The sequence below is a fragment of the Geotrypetes seraphini genome, chromosome 4 (assembly GCF_902459505.1).
Source record: "Geotrypetes seraphini chromosome 4, aGeoSer1.1, whole genome shotgun sequence".
NCBI lineage: Eukaryota > Metazoa > Chordata > Amphibia > Gymnophiona > Dermophiidae > Geotrypetes > Geotrypetes seraphini.
Window position 1 is genome coordinate 191,510,576 of NC_047087.1, and position 22,231 is coordinate 191,532,806.

Here is a 22,231-nt window from a genome sequence, read left to right on the forward strand (position 1 = left end):
CCTTCCAGTCCCGGTCCGGTCAGAGCCTCCGGTACCAACAGTGGAGCAGCCTCCTTTGTCGGCATCCACCTTGTCGGTACCGATGCATACTACTTCCTCGGTATCTATGCCGGTCTTAGCACTGGAACCGAGATCCTTACACCAGGCTGTTCAAACCTCGGCGCCGACACAGCCTATAACATCTCCCGGTACCGGTTCACAGAGGTCTGGGAAGTCGTTGCATAAAACTCGACACCTAGAACCCTCCACACCGGAATCCCGGGACCGCAGTTTTCAAGTAAGGGACCCTGATCTGTGGGGCGATTCGGAGGATCCTCTTCTCTCAGAGGGAGAGTGTTCATCAGGGGAAGAGGATCCTTCTGTTTTAGATCCGTCCTCTAAACTTGATGCAACTTCTTTTACCTCTTTTCTCAAAAAGATGTGTGAATCTCTCTCTATTCCCTTGGAGGCTGAGTCCAAAAAATCCAAGGCATTTCTCAATGCTTTGGATTTTGACCAGCCTCCAAGGGAATTTCTCAAACTTCCTCTCCATGACATATTAAGAGAGACATTTTACAAAAATCTAGAGACACCCTTGACCATCCCAGGAGCTCCCCGCAAACTGCACTCCTTATATAAGGTCATACCTATTCCAGGCTTTGACAAGCCGCAACTCCCCCATGAGTCTTTACTGGTGGAATCTACTTTAAAGAAATCCACGGGGGCTAGTGTATACGCTTCTGTCCCTCCTGGTAGAGAAGGTAAGGCCATGGATAAGTTTGGCAAGAGGTTGTATCAAAATGCGATGCTGGCAAATAGATCAGGGAACTATGCTTTCCATTTTTCTTTTTACCTTAAGCATCTCATTCAGTCTTTGTCATCTTTTGAGAAATATCTCCCTGACTGTAAAAGATCCGCCTTTCGCCAAACTTCTTCATCGCTCTTACAGCTGCGCAAGTTCATGGTCAGATCAATCTATGACACCTTTGAGCTGACCTCTAGGGCCACGGCTATGTCGGTGGCTATGCGGCGACTGGCCTGGCTCAGAGTTTCAGAACTCGATGTTAATCATCAAGATCGACTGGCCAATGCACCTTGTTTGGGGGATGAGCTGTTTGGAGAATCCATGGACTCCACTACTCAGAAACTCTCAGCTCATGAGACTCGATGGGACACTCTCCTTAAGACAAGGAAGAAGACCCCACCTTCTAGGCCTTTTCGCCAACAATCGGCCTATCAACGTAGATTTGTGGCTCGTTCTTTACCTCAGGCCCAGCAACAACCCAGGCGTCAGAGGCAACAACAGAGGCAAGCTGCTAGACCAGCACAGCAGCAACAGCAGGTGAAACCTCCCCCTTCACAGAAATCAACTCAACCCTTTTGACTTGGTTCTCCAGGACATAGCCAGTCTCCCTCCTTCTGCCCATTTTCCGCAGCCCATAGGAGGACGCCTTACTCATTTCATAAGCCGTTGGGAAATCATCACCTCGGATCAGTGGGTCCTCAACATCATCCGCCACGGCTACTCTCTCAATTTCCAGACTCTACCTGCCCAAAGTCTGCCAAGAGAGTCTGCTTTGAACACTCCTCAGTTTTCCCTCCTTCTTCAACAGGTTCAATCCCTCCTTCTTCTGAACGCCATAGAGGAAGTTCCTCTAGAACAAAAGGGGCAGGGATTCTACTCCCGTTATTTTCTAGTTCCCAAAAAAACAGGAGATCTCAGACCCATTTTAGATCTTCGCGATCTCAACAAATGCTTGGTAAAAGAGAAATTCAAGATGCTTTCTCTGGCTACTCTTTATCCTCTTTTCAATCAAGGCGACTGGCTATGTTCCCTAGATCTCAAAGAAGCATACACTCACATACCGGTCAATCTGGCCTCCAGACAGTACCTCTGCTTCATGATCAACCATTGTCATTACCAATACAAGGTGCTACCCTTCGGTCTTGCCTCCTCTCCAAGAGTGTTCACCAAATGTCTGATTGTGGTGGCTGCCTTTCTACGTTCCCACCACCTTCAGGTGTTTCCTTACCTGGACGATTGGTTGATAAAGGCCAATTCTTCTCAGACAGTACTCCAGGCCACCAACCAGACCATCCTGTTTCTACAACTTCTGGGGTTCAAGATCAATCTACCCAAATCTCATCTCATCCCCACTCAGAGACTTCAATTCATTGGAGCGGTGCTGGACACAGTCCTCATGAGAGCATTTCTGCCGTCCAACCGTCTTCACACTCTCCAATCTCGGTGTCAGCAGGTGCTTCATCAACGCTCCATCTCTGCCAAGCAAAGATGATACTCTTGGGTTACATGGCCTCCACAGTTCATGTCACACCCTTCGCACGTCTCCACCTGCGCACTCCTCAATGGACCCTAGCGACCCAGTGGTCCCAAGCGACGGATCCTTGCTCACGACACATATCTGTGACATCATTTCTTCGTCGGTCTCTACAATGGTGGTTGATATCCTCAAATCTCTCCAGAGGTCTTTTGTTCCATCTACCTCCTCATCAACTTGTCATCACCACCGACGCCTCCCCTTATGCCTGGGGAGCTCATTTGAACGAATTCCAAACTCAAGGACTTTGGGCAGCCCAGGAAATGAAACATCACATCAACTTCCTGGAACTCAGAGCGATGTTTTATGCCCTCAAGGCCTTCCAACATCTTCTCTTTCCTCAGGTCCTCCTGCTATGCACAGACAATCAAGTTGCGATGTACTACATCAACAAGCAGGGTGGGACAGGCTCTCGCCTCTTGTGCCAGGAAGCCCAAAAGATTTGGGCTTGGGCCACAGATCACCATCTATTCCTGAAAGCTATCTACATTCAGGGAGAACAGAATTCCTTAGCGGACAAGCTCAGCAGAATTCTCCAGCCTCACGAGTGGACACTCGATCCTTTCACTCTACAGTCCATCTTCGCTCAGTGGGGCACTCCTCAGATAGACCTCTTTGCAGCTCTTCACAATCATCAGCTGCCCCACTTCTGCTCCAGACTCTACTCTCCTCACCGTCTGGCAGCGGATGCATTTCTCCTGGATTGGTCCAATCTCTTCCTGTATGCTTTCCCTCCTCTGCCTCTCATGCTCCGGACCTTGTTCAAGCTCAAGAGGGAACAGGCCACCATGATTCTGATTGCGCCACGGTGGCCCAGGCAACATTGGTTCTCCCTTCTACTTCAACTCAGTTCCACAGAACCTCTTCTACTTCCACAATTTCCTTCTCTGCTTACACAGCATCAGGAGACCCTTCTGCATCCCAACCTCCAGTCTCTGCACCTGACAGCCTGGTATCTCTCGGGCTGACTTCGAATGATACTCTTTTGTCTCAGTCCGTTCGCTCTGTTCTGGATGCCTCCAGGAAACCTGCCACTCTGCAATGTTACCATCAGAAGTGGACACGGTTTTCTTCCTGGTGTCTTCTTCATCATCATAATCCTACGTCCCTTGCTGTGGAGACCTTGTTGGATTACCTTCTTTCTTTGTCTGACTCTGGTCTCAAGTCTACTTCCATCAGAGTTCACCTCAGTGCTATTGCTGCTTTTCATGAGCCAGTCCATGGGAAACTCCTTTCAGCTCATCCCTTGGTCTCCAGATTCATGCGAGGTCTTTTCAATGTGAAACCACCTCTTAAAGCACCTCCTGTGATCTGGGATCTTAATGTGGTTCTCTCAGCCTTAATGAAGCCTCCATTTGAACCTTTGGCCACGGCTTCTTTCAAATTTCTCACTTGGAAGGTTCTCTTCCTGATTGCTCTCACCTCTGCCAGGAGGGTCAGTGAGCTCCATGCACTAGTAGCAGACCCACCTTTTACCGTCTTTCATCATGACAAGGTAGTTCTGCGTACACATCCAAAGTTTCTCCCTAAGGTTGTCTCTGAATTCCATCTCAACCAATCCATTGTTCTGCCTGTCTTCTTTCCGAAACCTCACTCTCATTCTGGAGAACAGGCTCTGCATACTTTGGACTGTAAGCGGGCTTTAGCTTACTATTTAGACCGTACTAAGCCCCACAGATCATTCCCTCAACTCTTTCTGTCCTTTGATCCGAATAAATTGGGACATCCTGTTTCTAAACGTACGCTGTCCAATTGGCTCGCAGCGTGCATTTCTTTCTGTTATGCTCAGACCGGACTGACACTGGAAGGTTCTGTCACAGCCCATAGAGTTCGAGCCATGGCAGCGTCTGTGGCTTTCCTCCGTTCCACTCCTATTGAGGAAATCTGCAGGGCTGCTACTTGGTCCTCAGTTCATACTTTTACATCTCACTATTGTCTGGACGCATTCTCCAGACGGGATGGTCACTTCGGCCAATCTGTTTTGCAAAATTTGTTTTCCTAATGGCCAACCTACCCACCATCCCTCTTTTTGTTAGCTTGGAGGTCACCCATCAGTCAAGAATATGCTGCCTGCTTGTCCTGGGATAAAGCACAGTTACTTACCGTAACAGGTGTTATCCAGGGACAGCAGGCAGATATTCTTGCATCCCACCCACCTCCCCGGGTTGGCTTCTTAGCTGGCTTATCCTAACTGGGGACCGCGCGCCTCCATCGGGCGGGAAGGCACTCGCGCGTGCGCGGTGCGGCCTGCTAGAACTTTCCAAGTTCTTAGAGTGCAATCACTCTAAAATTGTCCGTACCGGGGCTCCGTCGGTGCCGTCACCCATCAGTCAAGAATATCTGCCTGCTGTCCCTGGATAACACCTGTTACGGTAAGTAACTGTGCTTTACCATATTTATTAAATTTGTATCAATATCAAATAAATAATGGGAATATATCAGGTACTATGGCTGATTCGGTAATTATTGTCTTACCAAAACCAAACAAGGATCCTACCTTGGTTTCAAACTACAGGCCTATCTCTTTATTAAATGTAGATGGTAAGTTGATTGCTAAAGTATTAGCAATAAGATTGGCAAAAGCTCTTCCTTTTATTATTGATGTACACCAAACAGGATTTATTGCTAAAAGACACTCATCAAACAATACTAAATTAGCATTCCACTCTTTAAATTTAGTGAAAAATATGAATGATCCAGCTTTTATGCTATCTTTAGATGCAGAAAAAGCATTTGATAGAGTGGAATGGAGTTATATGTATCAAGCTCTGGAATGGTTTGGAATAGGCCCCGGTTTTATTAAAATGATTCAGACATTGTATAGCTCTTCTGGTGCAAGATTATATATTAATAACAATTTATCAGATAGATTTAGCTTGCGTAGGGGAGTTAGACAAGGATGTCCTTTGTCCCCCTTACTTTTTGATATTGTTTTAGAACCCTTATTAATTGCAATTAATCAAACTAAGGAGATAAAGGGAATCCCATTTTCTTACTGGGAATTTAAACTTTCTGCATATGCAGATGATACATTATTATATTTAAGAGAACCGGGGAATACTGTTCCAAGTTTACTTAATCTTCTAGAGAAATTTGGGAAATTTTCTGGATATAAAATTAATTGGAGTCAATCGGAAATTCTTCCAATTAATGTTCACTGTACCAAAGGATTATTTGATTCATATTCATTTATTTGGAAAGAAGAAGGATTAAAATATTTAGGTATTATTATCAAAAATACAATTGAAGATACAGTAAAAGAAAATGAAAAACTTTTATTTAAAAAAATAACAGAAATGTGTGAGCAATGGAATCCTTTACATCTTTCTTGGTGGGGAAGAGTCCAAACAATTAAAATGATGATATTGCCTGTGGTTTGTTATCAAATGAGTATGATACCAATATTTTTTCAGGGGTCATTTTATAAAAAGTTAAACAATATTCTTACAAAATTTGTTTGGTTTGGGAAAAGACCCAGAATTGCTTTAGTATCTTTACAAAGACCAATTGTGGAGGGAGGGGTAAATTTTCCAAATTTTTATAGGTACCATCAAGCCTATATTCTAAGACAGGGTATGTATTGGATCCTCCCAGATCTCATGGAGAATGTACCAGATTGGCTATATCTAGAATGGCGGCTCCTGTTCCCATTACATTTAGAACATCTAATTAGTATAAACATGCCTAGAAGATATAAGGATAACAGAATTCTGTTGGATACTTGGAAGACATTAAGATATATCAGTAATCTATCACCAGAACCAATTGCTAAATCATTAAATCAATCAATTTGGGTAAACTCCAGGATCAAGATTGGTGGATACAAAATCGTCTGGAAACAATGGATAATTGCAGGTATACGAACATTGAATGATGTTATTTCAGAAGGAGCAATGCTTAGTTTTTCACATTTGCAACATAAATTTGGATTAAATAAAACACAATATTTTAAATGGTTGCAATTGAAGCAAGCTATTCAGGCAGGGTTCCCTGAATGGAAAGCTCTTAATACTCAATATAGTCTGCAGGTTCTATGTTTCCAGGCGGATTTTTTGGGTCACCAAGCTGCAAAATGGTACAAATTGTTAAATGGATTTTTAAACAAAAAAAAAGAAAACTGGACTTAGGGATATTTGGAGTATTGAGATTGGTCAGACAATTTCTGAATCTCAATGGCCACGATTTTGGTCCTGGAGATTAAGATCTACAAAGTCAGCATCTATGAGTCAAACTTGGTTGTTTTTGTTACATAGAACTTTATGGACCCCTACGCGTTTACAAAAAATAGATAGTACTAGATCTAATAGATGCTGGCATTGCAGAGTAGAAATCGGGACATTAGATCACTTAATTTTTTTTTGTCCCTGTATAAATGCATTTTGGAAACTAATTTGGCCCCAAATTAATGAATTACTAGAAAATCATGTAGGACTCTCATATGATAACTATACTATTTGGTACAGCAATGAGAACTCAGAGTCCGATTTCAGCAAACAATAACAAACTATTATTAATATTGACAGGGGTCGCTATGCAACAAATAACTCAAAATTGGAAGGATTACACCAAATTAAATTTTACATTTTGGTGGAATTCAGTCTGTCATATATACAAAATGGAAAAAACAATAGCATTACAACAGGGAAATATTCATAATTTTAAGAAAATTTGGGAACCATTGACTCGATATTCCAATGATCAGGTTTCATAGCACATTAGTAATGGATATATTAGATTGGGGAAGGGTGGGAATGTATATTATATGGATTTAAGAAATGAAGAAAGGGGAGGGTTATATTTTATGTGATAAGATGAATTACTTGTAATCACAATTTTTCATGTATTAATTGAAGTTTATGTAAAATTAAATTATTGTAAGAATGAAAAATTTATAAATAAAATATTTTAAAAAAAAAAAGTAAGTGAGATTGAAGGTCAGCGAGTGAGGTTTTCTAATGTTGCATGTAGGGTACAAATTTGAAAGATCTGCATGTTTTGCTTTGCCAATGAAAGAAGCACCACAAAATGATTATTCAGCTTTTATTGGTTTGTAATTGTTCAATCCCATATGAAAAATGGATGCAAAACACACAAAGCGAAACCTGTAAATTAGTACAAAACCCCTCCCTGGAGTATCCCCTCCTAACTCTTGTTCTGCAAATGCTGCCGAGGCTCAGGAGTGTAATAATTAGGGACCACAAGGCATAGAAAGTAACAGTCATGTATCTCCCCCTCTTTATTTGTAATTCTTCCCTTGGATCCAGCATCTCTCTCACCCACTGTTCTACATCCAAACTTATCTTTACCATGAGTGGTTGCCAGCAGCAGCAATTAACATATGCTGCCTCCTGCCATCCCCAGAGCCTGCCCTCTGCTACTTCCTACCCTGCCAGAAAAAAATAGTGGAGTTAGAGAAGATATGACATGGCAGCAGGAAGGTTCCAGGGCCAGCAGGAAGCAGCATGTGTTTTACCACTGCTGGCAATCACTAACAGTAACAATAAGTTTTTTAAGGTGGACTGGCTAGGGGAGTAGGTATTGATTACAACAGAGAAATGCCAGAACTGTTGGGAGGGAGGAATGCGTGAAAAGAAGGGTTCTTGTCATTTGAGAGTAGCCTAATGCATGTGACTAGGTATCTCTGCAACTTACATAGCCAAAAGTTGTGTTCTGAGAAGAAGGAAATTTAAGAAGTCCTTTTGCAACCAGCACCCAATGATGCAAAAATGCTGCTGAATATCAGCATCTATGTGACTAGAATAGAAGTATAGTGGAGGATTGTGGGTGAATTTCTACTCTTGATTGTTAACATTCAGCATTAAGATGACTTAGTTAGAACCGAGTGGCAGATTGGCACCTAGTAGGAAGAGGGTGGAAGTGATAGGATTTCTTGCTGCAGTCTTATGAACAGATCCTATAACAATAACATGTTCCTTCGGTTTCTTTCCTTAAACAGTGCAGTGTGCTCTGAATCGTCCAGCCTTCTTTGCAGAGAGGCTTTGCCATGCCATGAAAGGAGCAGGCACAGATGATTCTACCCTTGTTCGGATTATTACAACTCGCAGTGAGGTAAAGGTTTTGTACAGTCATGGTGTATGAATGGAAATTTCTGTTACGTCCCTTCCGGATTCCAAACACTAGGGCCCTGATTCTGCAAAGTGCGTCCCAATTTTAGGCAACTGTAGGCGTCCTACAGCTACCTAATCAGCCAATCGGGATGCACGTTTTTAAAAAAAATGCTCCCCAGGCAAGCTGCCTATATTGAAGGCGCCTCCGGGAACCTAGGGAGGCCCGCAAGACCACCTACGTGTCTCCCTTCTCCCTACATTGGCCTACCTTCTTCCAAAATATTTAGATCAATGCTGTCTTGTTAAAATGTTTATTTTATTTTTATTTATTTTTCCTCTAACTCTACTTTTCACTTCTCTATTACCCTCCAGGTACTTTAGTTAGATTGTGAGCCTTCGGGACAGTAAGGGAATTTTTCAAGTACCTTTCTTATTTCTAATCTTAATGTATATTTTCTGTAAACCGCTTAGAACCTAACGGATGTAGCGGTATATAAGAAATAAATTACATTACATTGTAAGTAGACGTGGCCGTTATACTTATTGCGGCAAGGGCTTTCCCTGCCACGATAAGTATAGTGGCCGCAGCCGCCGGTTCGATCGCCGGCAGGAGGGTGCCCAACTCTCCGACATTCCCGATCACCAGCAGGAGGGTGCCCTTAGGCTTATCTGATCCGTCCATCCCTACTAAGCCTAAGGCCAGATTGGCCCAGGCTCTAGAAGCCTGGGCCAATCAGGCCTTAGGCTTAGTGGGGATGGGTGGACCTGCTATGCCTAAGGCCTGATTGGTCTAGGCTTATAGAGCCTGGGCCAATTAGGCCTTAGGCTTAGCGGGGATGGGCTGGGAAGGGGCAGGCCCGCCTCATTTTGACGAGGCAGGCCTGCTGGCTGGATGGCACCAAGACCTGTCCAGCCGGCCAACAATTAGAGGTTAGCTGGGGGGGGAGGTGAGTTGTGGGGGAGGTTAGCGGGGTAATCGGGGGGTATTAGCATGGGGAGGTCCGGAGGGGGGGCGGCCTTTTGGCAGGAGGGGTTGGGCACCTTCCTGCTGGCGATCAGACAGGCGGTCGCGGCCGCTATACTTATCGCGGCAGGGAGATCCCTTGCTGCGATAAGTGTAGCAGCTGCATCTACTCAGTGACCTGATTCTGTAACCGGCGTCTAACATGGACGCCGGTTACAGAATTGGGGTTAGTGTAGGCCCAATTCTGTATTGGACGCCCCTGGGAGTTGCAGAAATCCAACACTTTTGTGAGCACATGCTCCACCCCCTTAGACTGAGAGCTAGCAAACGTATCCAGTTTCAATATCTGCAAGCAATCTGGGCAGAAGTCTTTTCAGTTGCTTTGCTTTGTTTCTTTTTGGGTTGGTTTGTTTTTTTTTTTTAACTTAGTTTGTTTTCTTCGGTGGCTTCAATACCTTGGGACCAGTGTTCCCGCTAAGCTGCGTTGGCCTGCGCTCGCGCACAAAATATTACATCGCAGCGCAAAGTTTCTCTTCACAGCGCACACACGCGTCGGTAAGGTAAGGGGACGCATTGGGGGGATTGCACTTCCCCACAATTGCCATGCTTCGGTTCCTCTTCTTCCTTCCTTCCTCCCCCCCCCCCCCCCCGCGGGACCCTGCGGCACCATCAACTCTTACTCCCTCTAATGTCGGCCCTGCAGCTCCAGACTTCCTCGCACCTTCTCCCCTCCCCCTTTGGATCGCTATTATTTTAAATGTTATAGCCGCGGAGCTGTATCCATCAGTGGAGATGTCTAACCTCGGCCTGCCCCGGAACTCTTACTGCAACAGTGACTTCCTGTTCCTGCCTAGACGGGCGTCTGCTGCAGTAAGAGTTCCGGGGCAGGCCGAGGTTAGACATCTCCACTGATGGATACAGCTCCGCGGCTATAACATTTAAAATAATAGCGATCCAAAGGGGGAGGGGAGAAGGTGCGAGGAAGTCTGGAGCTGCAGGGCCGACATTAGAGGGAGTAAGAGTTGATGGTGCCGCAGGGTCCCGCGGGGGGGGGGGGGAGGAAGGAAGGAAGAAGAGGAACCGAAGCATGGCAATTGTGGGGAAGTGCAGAGCTGCAGGGAAGAGTGTTGCGGTACCCAGCTGGAGGGAGAAGGAAGATGAGGGAGGGAATTAAAAGAGATGCCAGGGCTTGGAGCGTAGGAGGAAGGTATGCCAGTCTAAGGGAAAAGGAAGGGGGAGATGTGAGAGCATGGAGGGGGAGCGAAAGATGGAAGAAAAGGAAAGGAGAGAGATGCCAGAGAATCAGGGAAGGGGAGATACCAGACTATGAGGAGAGGTGTGGGAGAGGGAAGGCGAGGAGAGAGATGCCAGACCAATGGGGTGAAAGGAGAGATGGAAGGGGGAGGCATACAGTTTCTGGAAGGGGCATAGAAGGAGAGAAGATGCCATATAGGGGAAGAGAGACGGCAGACAGTGGATGGAAGGAAGAGAGTTACAAGAAGATGAGGAAAGGAGAAACCACAGAAGACAAAGGTAGAAAAAAATTTCTATTTATTTATTGCTTTAGGAGACATGTGTCACTGTTTCTGTGAAGCATTGTATGCAGAGTCCAGCTTCTTGCTGGTTCAATTTAACCTTTGTCTATGTATTTTTATTTTATCCCCCCTTTTACAAAACTGTGAAGCGTTTTTAGCACCAGCCTTGGTGGTAGCAGCTCTGATGCTCAGAATTTTATGAGCATCTGAGCTGTTACCTCCGTAGCTAAAATCCACACTACAGTTTTGTAAAAGAGGGAGGGGTTAGTTTGTGATTACATATTCCTTACTAGGCGAAGGTGTTTTCTGTGTTCTGTGTGTTCGAAAGACATGGTTTTCTGTTAGGATTGACGGTGTAGGATTGATCTGTGCTGGTCTGGCTTGTTTAGTTTTACAATGGGTGTATTGATGTACTGCTCACTGCAATATGTAAGATGCTGCCTTTTCCTAGGTACTCATGTGTGACGTGTGGTTTGTTACTAAAAATCATGTTTTTCTTACAGATGGGGGGGGGGTGCCAAAAAATGATGGGCCCCGGATGTTACATATGCTAGGTACGCCACTGTATGTAAAGATACCAGAAAGCTGGCGTAGCAAAAACTTCTAAGTTTTGAGTATTTAACCCTCCCACAATCTCACGGGCACTCGTTTCAAGTTTATTGAGATTTTGATTTAAACGCAATATCAAATATTTTCAATGCGTATAACAAAAATAAATTTGGGGAAATAAATAAAACCATTTGAACCAGTGTTCCCGCTAAGCTGCGCTGGTGTGCGCTGGCGCACAAAATATTACATCGCAGCGCACACGTTTCTCGTCACAGCGCACGATCGGAAGAGGCGTACGGCAGATGGCAGGGCGGCGAGAGGAGAATCGGGCGAGTTGGCTCATAACTTGCTGGCGCCCGATATTTTTGGCTCACGGTGAAAAAAGTTTGCTCACAACACCCGCCCGCTTAGAGGGAACACTGCTTGGGACCCCTTCCAGATGTCCCCTATCGGAGAAAAGGACGCAGTCCCACGGAGCCAGACTTTCTTCACAGAGAAATTCTGGTGGATCTGTGGAGCCAGCCTACTTTGTGCCACCCTTCTGGAACTTGGGGTCCCTTCCCCTGGAAGTTTTGCTGCCCGGTGACCTTGTCACAGGTTTTAAGCGCAGGCTAAATGCACCTTGAAGGCCCCCCCCCTGGGTTTCAAGGTGCAGTCTGCTTTTCCTGCCCCTGATACTCTCTTGGGGTCCCAGAGACTTTCCACCTCGGGCTTCTGTGCAAGTTTGGCATATCTTGAGGAGTGGTGTGGCATGGTTCCTGTTTGCGCTTCTTTCCCTCACAACTTTGAGTTCTTGCAAGATGACCTTGACAGGGGCCTTGTGGCTTTGTCTGCGTTTTGCTGCATGGTCGGCATTTGACTTCTCCAGATGTGAGTCGCTTTTTAAGGGTGGCCATATTGCTCCAGCCTCTGGTGCGGCCTTTGGTTCCAGCCTGGGATCTCAATCTGGGTGTTAGTGCACCCTCCTTTTGACTCTCTGGGCTCCTGCACATTGAAGGTCCTTACTCTGAAAGTGGTCTTCATGGTGGCCATTACTTCTGCCAGACGTGTTTCTGAGCTGCAGGTTTTCTCTTGTAGGCCTCCCTTTCTGGTGTTTTCACCTTTTCATGCCAACCTGGTCTCCTGGTCTTGTCAATCATGGTCCTCCTGGTCTTGGGTTGTCAGGAGGGCTGTTTGGAACAGAGATAGTTGAGCAATTTGGACGTCTGCCGGGTCCTTCGCTCATGTTCAGCGGACTCGGGAGTTCTGGAAATCGGATTGTCTTTTCGTCCTCTTAGTGGGTTCTCATAAGGGAGATAGTGCTTCCAAGACTACCATTGCACGCTGGATCAAGGAGACTATCGCTTCAGTGTATCTTCTTCAAAAGAAGTCTGTTACGGAATTTCTTAAGGCTCATTCTACTCGGGATCCGGCTGCTTCTTGGGCCGAGTCTTCCCTGGTGCCTCCAGTGGATATCTGTAACGTAGTGGTCTGGTCTTCTCTCCATTCATTTGTGCGGCACTGCTGTGTGGATGTTCAGGCACGTCAGAACGTGCTGTTCAGAGAGCACATGCTTGTGGCAGCCCTTTGGGGGGTTCCACCCATGATGGGTACTGCTTTGGTACGTCACTTCAGTGAAGCTGTGCCTGTCTGGAGAGACACTTAAGAAGGAGAAATTAGGTTCTTACCTGCTAATTTTCTTTCTTTTAGTATCTACAGACTGGCACAGCCCCCGCCCTGTCTGTCAGTGTATTTCTGTCAGGATTTGTGTAAAGCATGTGGGGTTTTTTTTCTGGGATCTTGTGTTTTTAATAGAGATGGGGAGATTAAAGAAAAGCGGCTTTTGGCTCGGCTGGCGTAGCTGGTTTGCCGAAGGTACTTCTCCTATTCAATTTCCAACAGTATTGCTCTGTTAGTTGTTACTCCTGTTGGGAGTGTTGTTACTGTTCTAATTTGCACTTATTAGTTTCTTAGTTCTGCTTGGCTATTTGGCAGACTGAGTGTATGTGGGAATGCACAGCCCACTTGTACTACAGCCAAACATTTGTCTCTGTCTCCACCTGCTGGTCATGGTGAGCTATAACCCATCAGTGAAGCTATGCTGGTCTGGAGAGACTAAAGGAAGAAAGTAAATTAGCAGGTAAGAGCCTAATTTCTCCTTATCACTGGCTCCATGGGCCCAGTGCCTTACCTGGTCCATAGGTTGAGCCAGGCCTGATGCAGAGCTTTTAAACACAATGTTGCCCACCTCCACAGGAATATTATTTTTGTCTTTTATGTGTAGGTGGGATCAAGCAACATTTTGGTTTACAAGCTTTTCATAATATAAGACTACAGAAGGATAAAACTGTAAAGCAAACAGATTTTCGGGGTTAAGAGTTTATAAAATGTAGTGCTAGAGGTGTCTGAATGTGCTGATTCTTGTGTTATTTGATAGGGGCTGGGGTTGAGGAAGTCAGCAAGCCAGCCAGCCACATGCATTTTCAAGATATAGAGTCTCTGTTTTGCTAAAGTAGTGAAAATTGTTTCATGTACATTGTAATAGTAGGATTTTACTGTTTCATTTTCAGATTGATCTGGTGCAGATTAAACAGACTTTTACACTGATGTATCAGAAGACTTTGCCTTCAATGATCGCCAGTGACACCAGTGGAGACTACAGACGCCTCCTCCTAGCAATTACAGGGCAATAGGAAACATCTCTTCCATGCACAGATGAGGCAGTTCTTATGATAGAGAAAAATGAGGAGGAATAAACAGTTTATAATACAAAACTAGATATGGGAATGCTGTAGCCATGTGTATGAAGAATCTTTCTAATGAAATTGCCTTCTCTAGATAGATAAATATATATATATTCATATATGCTTAGATGATATCTATAGCCTGAGTTTCAGCCAAATCAAAAATGTTGTCCTTTTTGGAAACGGCCTTCAATTGTTTGCAGATAAAAATAATAATTTAAAACTGGGTTATTTAGGGAGATGATCACTGTATCTCTCATCTTATTGGCAGTAGAAAAGAAAGTTGAATTTTGAGACTGTTAAAGCCCTGAAGAGATACAAGAAGTTAATGAGAAGCTTGAGTGGCAGGCTTTGATTATTCAGGCTTAATGGAGAATATTGCACTCATGCTTTTGTTGCCTTATTTCTAAATTACAAAAGAAGCAAAAATGGTCCCTCACAATGAGTTTACCAAATCTGAAATATTTTCTTGTCCTAATCACCAGTCTTCAGATTTTGAATGAGTAAAAATAGTCCAACAAATGTATAAACCAAGGATATCCAGTAAATGGCCCATGAGTCATATCCGGCCCTCCAAGATCATTCTTCTGGCACACATACTTTGAGTTCTATATGTGTTCAGCAGTATTGAATAGATACGTATTAATTTAAATGCCCATGTCAGCAACCACCTGAGACATAACCTTCCAATACCTTCTTTGCTCTTCATCTTGGCTGCACTAATGACTGTTATCTTACACATGTGAAATTGAAACATTTCACAAATAGAAGGTGCTCCAACTGTTAAGCATCTGCTTTATGGAAAGGCCTGAAAATTTTCCTGCGTGTATTATAGTTCTTATTTCTCTATTCTATTCCTTAAGGAAAGCAAACATTCAGATAAAATGACTGGATCAACCTGTCTTGAAAATCTGGACCGGGATGCTAACACATTTGGAGGAAGCATCTCTCCCTTTCACTTTTTGGCCCCCTTGGAATACATTTTTGTCCAGTCTGCCCAATTTTGAAAAGAGTTTGACTAATACTCCTGGGTTTTTCAAAGAGTGTTTTTCCTAAAATGTAGAGTCTTTTATTTTACTACTAGTGTTTAAGCCCATTACATTCATTACAGTAATGGGTGCTAGAATAGCCCCACCTATACCCTGACCCTGACCCCACCCATGCCCCGCCTCTACAATGCCCAGACCCTGCCTCCCACTGATCCCAGACCCAGTCTCACCTTTCACCATTTCCTTAGTCCTCTGTACCCTTTTGGCCCTCATCGGTCCTGTACTGCATTTATCACCCTTTCAGTCCCAGCTCCAGTCCTATCTATCCTTCCTTCCATTGCTTCCAAGGGCATTTTTCCTGTCCCTATATTCCACCCCCACCCAGCTTCTCTTCCTTTTTTTTACCAATTACTGTCCCCCTCCCCATTCCAACATGTGCCACTTTAACTCTCTTCACCCAACCGCACTCCAACACCAGAGCCTGTACCAATTGAAACCCCACCCCACAATGGAATTAGGCAGGACCGGCCAGAGAGGAAAGCCTGAAGCCAACAACAGCAGCAAATTATAAACGCTGCTGTTGCCTGAAGCACCTGAGGCAGACGCTTCTCTCCCAGCAAGATGACTTTAATATCAAACCTCCCTCCAGCGTTGGCAGCCACAGCACGCTAAACATGCTGCTTCGCGGCTTTCCTCTGCCGTTGAGTCCCTCTGTCGCATCATTGATGACGTCATCAGTGACGCGGCAGAGGAACTCAACTGCAGGAGAAAGCCCGAAGCAGCCTGTTTACCATGCTGCGGCTGTCAACGCTGGAGGGAGGTTTGTGCCGGTATGTCCAGAACCGGTATGTCCCTCTCCCTCCAGTACGTGGCGCATCCTCCCACGATCCTGGGTCGGCCACACACTTGTGCTGGGGACTCGTACAGTCCAGTCCTTCCGGCGAGTGTAGGGAAGTGCTGGGGATTCGCGCATGCGCACTCATGCGGCCACGGAACTACTGATCATGGAAGCACACAAATAGGAGTGCGCATGCGCGAGTTAGCCTTTTATTATATAGGATACTTTGTGAAACCGTTAAAGGTTCACAATTACTGTACCTGAATTCAAGAAAGGATAGGAAGAGGAAGGGGACTGTAGAGCGTAGTAGTTGGTATGGATAGGCAGAATGGACAGGCCATATGGTCTTTATCTGCCATCATTTTCTCTGTTTCCTTTTTCATAAAAGCTGGAGTGTGTATACATTTCATTTCTGGGGTTCACTCCTACACTCTTGTCATTTAAATCCTTACTTAGCTCATCAAGTAAATTGTAAGGGAGTAATTTTCAAAGGCATTTCCAGCATAAAATGGTGCTTTATACATGAAAATGAGTGGCTATAGAATTACCAGAATTTTTTGTGGGTGAAAATGTACATGGAATTCTATTTCTCAAATTCCAACAAATCAAGAGAGTAAAATTATACAATATATTCAAGTCCAGTAGCCTGTTCTAACGGTGGCCAATCCAGGTCACTAGTACCTGGCCAAAACCCAAAAAGTAGCAACATTCCATGCTGCTGATCCAGGACAAGCAGAGGCTTCCCCCATGTCTTAATAACAGACTATGGACTTTTCCTCCAGTGCATTACTCAAAATACTTTCATGCCCTTACTGGGGTGGTGCATTCATCATTGGTCTAATTTAGTTTTAAGTTTAGGCTGTAATGAAACCAACTGTGTGCATCAAAATAAATATACAAGAAGCAGCAAATAACTTTCGCCCGATGGTTACTCAACCATTTCACTGTTTAGTTTCCTCAGGGGCTGTGCCACTTCATCTGTGTATGTTCTTAACACCATAACAACAGCCATTTCATATCACCTATGAAATAACAAATTGCTATATTTTATATATATTTTTAGGATATAGGTGGATAAAAAGTTTGCTAAGTGTTTCACATTGAATATATACAATATAGCAATTTGTTATTTCATAGGTGTTATGAAATGGCTGTTGTATGGTGCTAAGAACATACACAGATGAAGTGGCACAGCCCCTGAGGAAACTAAACAGTGAAATGGTTGAGTAACCATCGGGCGAAAGTTATTTGCTGCTTCTTGTATATTTATTTTTATGCACACAGTTGGTTTCATTACAGCCTAAAGTTAAACTAAATCAGACCAATGATGAATGCACCACCCCAGTAAGGGCATGAAAGTATTTTGAGTAATGCTCTGGGTGTATGAGGTCTGAATAAATAGTGAGTTATATTGTATATGTTTACTCTCTGGTATTTGAGGCATCTTTGAGGTAACTTCAGTTTCCATTCTTGTGTTTTGAATTCTATTTCACATATATTTTTTCTTGGTTAAGATTTGAACACTTCTGAATTTTGGAAAGCAAGAATGCGGATTTCCATAAATTTTTTTTGTGCAGATGATTTTTCATTGGGAGAGTACATTTCCATTTGAAAACGGATGTTACTTAGGTGCATATTTGATGTATAAGCGAGGAAGGCTGTTACAGAATTAACCTGTGAATGACAGAGGGCTAATATACATCATCTAAAACATCTGTCGGAGACCATATTTCCAATTGTTTAGGGTCACAGAAAGCTGATTCTTCTTATCATTCATACTCAATGACTGATGGGCATCTTTCTTGAGTATGTTACAACAGTTTCATGTACTGATGAGCTATAGTGAAAAAGCTCTGCCATAACTGTTGTGTGAGTTTTTGGCTAGTTAACTGAAAAATATTTTCAAGTGTCCTTGCTAGAAATCAAATGAACTATTGTCCAAATGTACATAAGACTATTGTTATTAATTACAAATTGGGATGTTTGTGATTTGTGCAATGAAATATTTTTAGGAACATCTTTGTTTCATTTTGACTGAATCATTTTGAGTAGAACCCTTAACACTAAATATATTTTTTCATTTTGAACAATAAATTTACATTTACCCAAAAATGGATTTGATTTTCCTCTAGAAAACTGTTCTGATAGGTGCTAATAAATTCAGTACTTTCTTCTCCTCTGAAAAGTGGAAGAGTTGAAAGAAATATCTATAGATCTTCAGGCAGACATCTTAAGATAATTTTTTTGCTAGTTTTCTGATACTTTAATGGATGAAGAAATAATGGGTCAGTATTCAAAATGATTTATGTTTCATAGCCTCCACTATACCTATAAATACCCCATCTTTGGATTTTCTACGGAATCATCTGGGGATAGTGCTACTGAATCTTTCTCTAACTGCCATGGCATTATATAGCTAGTGTCATGCCCAGCTATACATATAGCAGTAATATTCAGTTGCAATCCATATGGCTAAGCAGTTTAACTTTGGCCAGGAAAACCACTAAGCTATACAGAGGGGAGATGAATATCATTGCAATACTCGTATATATAGCCAGTAGTGATGACAGCCTTATACATATATTTGGTGCTGCTATCTAGATAGTAAATGTCCAGTCACTTCCTTAACATTAGTCCATATTTAACATCATATACCTACAGACTAATGTGAACTAATTCATCAATTTTACAGATTCTTTAGGGCTTCAAACATGCCATTATTTGTTCGCTGATATTTTTAGCGACACAAAAATATTTTTATATGGCTGTGGCTTCTTCATTTGCCCATTCGCTCTTAAGTTTTTATATATATATATATTTATTTTTTGCAGTTTTTACTTATTTTATATATAAAGTGTTTCCCATAAATAGTTGTAAAAAAGTTAACTTATCTTAATAAATTGTCATTTCCTTAATAGGATCGGGTCGGGGCTTGTCACATCGACATGTTTCGCCGTGAGGCTTTTTCAAGATACAGTCCCCTATAGAAATGAAAGAAGACATTATAATTCCCATCCCCGTGCATTCTATAGCAAAATTAATATCCTTTAAGGGGACCATACAGTAGATAACTCAGCAACTATATGCTCACCCTTTTTTTCAGTTCAAACAGACCATCCCGATATCCAAAGCTTTCTGATCTATCAAAGATGGCCGCGGCGTCTTTTTTCTCAATATAAGTACCACCCCCACTTCGTGACCTCACTTACTCAACTAGCGAATCAAGGAAGACACATTATAGTAAAGTGTTCCACTCCACTTCCTGGTTTAAACCCCCTGGCGTCACTGTATTTAACCTGAAGATCCATTTCTGTTCCAACCAATTTAATCTGCGTTTGTAATTTCCACCCTCCCACCCTTCTTGTATATGTGATACAATGCGCCATCTTATGTCCGTGCTAGCATGCCCAAGGGATTCCCAATGCTCAACTAAGGGAGCCTCCATTATTTTATTAACAATCCTAGATTTATGTTCATTTAATCTGATGGTCATCTGGCGACTTGTTCTGCTCACATATATTAAATCACAGGGGCATAATATTACATAAACAACGTTGTGGGTCTTGCATGTGGTTGTCGTATTAGCTACAATACTGATTTCCCTATGTGGGGGCTGCCACTCCAGCCCTTCTATCGTGCACTTGCACCATTGGCACTTCTGACACTTCTGATGCCCCGGAGTGGTTTGCACTTCACTCCCTTCTATATAATATCGATGACGTGCCAAATGTTCCCCTATATTTTTCCCACGATGGTAAGGGATGATAGGGATATCGGGATGGTCTATTTGAACTGAAAAAAAGGGTGAGCATATGGTTGCGGAGTTATCTACTGTATGGTCCCCTTAAAGGATATTAATTTTGCTATAGAATGCACGGGGATGGGAATTATAATGTCTTCTTTCATTTCTATAGGGGACTGTATCTTGAAAAAGCCTCACGGCGAAACATGTCGATGTGACAAGCCCCGACCCGATCCTATTAAGGAAATGACAATTTGTTAAGATAAGTTAACTTTTTTACAACTATTTATGGGAAACACTTTATATATAAAATAAGAAAAACTGCAAAAAATAAATATATATATATATAAAAACTTAAGAGCGAATGGGCAAATGAAGAAGCCACAGCCATAGCCATATAAAAATATTTTTGTGTCGCTAAAAATATCAGCGAACAAATAATGGCATGTCTGAAGCCCTAAAGAATCTGTAAAATTGATGAATTAGTTCACATTAGTCTGTTGGTATATGATGCTATCTAGATAGTAGCACTGAATATATTTAAACAATGCCGTTGGCGTGTTTGGAATAATTGTCGTTGCTGACAATTTATGGAACTTTGCAGTGTGCTGCGGATGATACCACCGTCGAAGCTGGAAGAGGAAGATGTGTGTTATAATTCCAGTAGCCCTCTTCCTCTATTGGATGTTAACAAGCACTGTAATGGATTTGTGGCTGCATCTCAGTCTCCAATTTATTAGATAGCCTGAAAGCTGGGAAAGAGTGACTGCAACTGCCTGCCGAGAAAGGAAAAGAATGGCAAAGCTTAGAAATTCTAGGTAAAAGATTTTGTCTATGCTGGTGCTGTTAACTGGAGTGTCTAATATATCAGAATGTAAAACAATACCGTTTTTCTGCCTTTGATATTTCTGTGCTTGAGAAGGTACTAGAAAAGGGAAAAAGCATGGTAGTCAGAAACTATTAAAAGTATGGGACAATAGTTGGATTATACTAACTTGACGTGGCCAGTGTCATCAGGAGTCTAAATCAAAACATATTGATCTTGTTTCCTAATGCTTAAAGGTACAAGAATATTTGTTTAATTTACAATCGCATATGAGAACCTTGTACAAATAGCTGTGTTGAGTCAATATAATCCACTAAACATCCCTGTGGATCTTTTGACCCCTACTCTTTATTGACTATTGATTCTCACATAAGGTCATTTCTCCATTTTTTTGTTATGGGCAGAATCTATCATCAAAATTAAGAATTAATTGGATCTTTACAGTCTATCAAATAAATATCGCTATATCCAAAATACTGATCACAATCACACAGTGGAAGCTCTTAAAAAAAATCCACACACAACAGATGTTATATGTGAATATAACATTTGTTTTGTGTGGATTTTTTTTGTGTGTGTGTGTACCCTCTGAGCGACTGATGCTGTATTTTGGATATAGAGATAGTTTCTGATTTATCAAAGAAATATCTGATCCCTACTCTAATCCTGCAAGAGAATTTATTGAACAATGTCATTTGTCATCTTGATGCTCACAAAGATATGTTTCTAATTCAACTTGATTTAAGTTGTGCCTTTTACATTACTGACCAGTCACTCCTCTTATTGCACCTCCAGCAAACCGGACCTAAAGGCAATCTGAACTGGAACTAATCATATCTCTCTCCCTACATATTTTTCAAGTCTTTTACAATGACATCATTTTTGGGGCAAGGGATTGGGACTTGTATACAGTCTTTTTGTAATTTTACAACCACATTCAAAGTGGTTTTACATACAGGTACTTAAAGCATTTTCCCTATCTGCCCCAGTGGGCTCATAATCTAATGTGGCTGAGGCACTAGAGCAGTGGTTCACAAACTTGTCCTGGAGGACCCCCAGGCCAGTCAGGTTTTCAAGATAGCCCTAATGAATATGCATGACAGAGATTTGCATATAATGGAGATGCCAGGAATGCAGATCTGCTCCATGCATATTCATTAGGGCTATCTTGAAAACGCAACTGCCCTGGAGGTCCTTCAGGACAGGTTTGGGAACCACTCCACTAGAGGATTAAGTGACTTGCCCAGGGCTACAACGAGCAGCGTGGGATTTGAACTCTCAAACTAGGGTACTGAGGCTGTAGCTCTAACTACTATATCACATTCTCCAGTAGTTCCCTCCCCTTGTCCTGTGGGACTCCATCCTGGCTTCCACTCCAGTAACATTTTCACAGCTTCATTAGCCAGCCTTGTACAATTTGGATTTTATAGGCTGCCTGTATGCAGATGACATTCAACTACTGGTTGCCCCTGATACTTGAGATCAGCCTTCCCAAAGGACCCTGTCCTTTAGTTTGGAGAAGATTGCCGATTATTTTGTACAGCACAAGATGTCACTCCATGTAAGTCTGAGGCTATCTGTATGTGCAGGCTTCAGGCTCCGCTTCCATTCCAGCTTTCTATTAAGGGCATCCCTAATTAAGGCGACAATTCAGTTACTGGATGTTTTGTTTGCTTTGA

The 22,231-nt window shown here is 42.9% G+C and overlaps 1 protein-coding gene across 1 annotated transcript in view; it reads left to right on the top strand.

The window, feature by feature from the left end:
• The window catches only part of ANXA7 (annexin A7), a 117,238-nt gene extending 102,316 nt beyond the window's left edge, over positions 1 to 14,922 (top strand). Inside the window, exons 12-13 of the mRNA XM_033941656.1 lie at positions 8,275 to 8,387; positions 13,984 to 14,922. Coding sequence (XP_033797547.1) covers positions 8,275 to 8,387; positions 13,984 to 14,106 — 236 coding nt within the window. The 3' untranslated portion in view covers positions 14,107 to 14,922. The remainder of the gene's footprint in view (positions 1 to 8,274; positions 8,388 to 13,983) is intronic.
• The last annotated feature ends 7,309 nt before the right edge of the window (positions 14,923 to 22,231 follow it).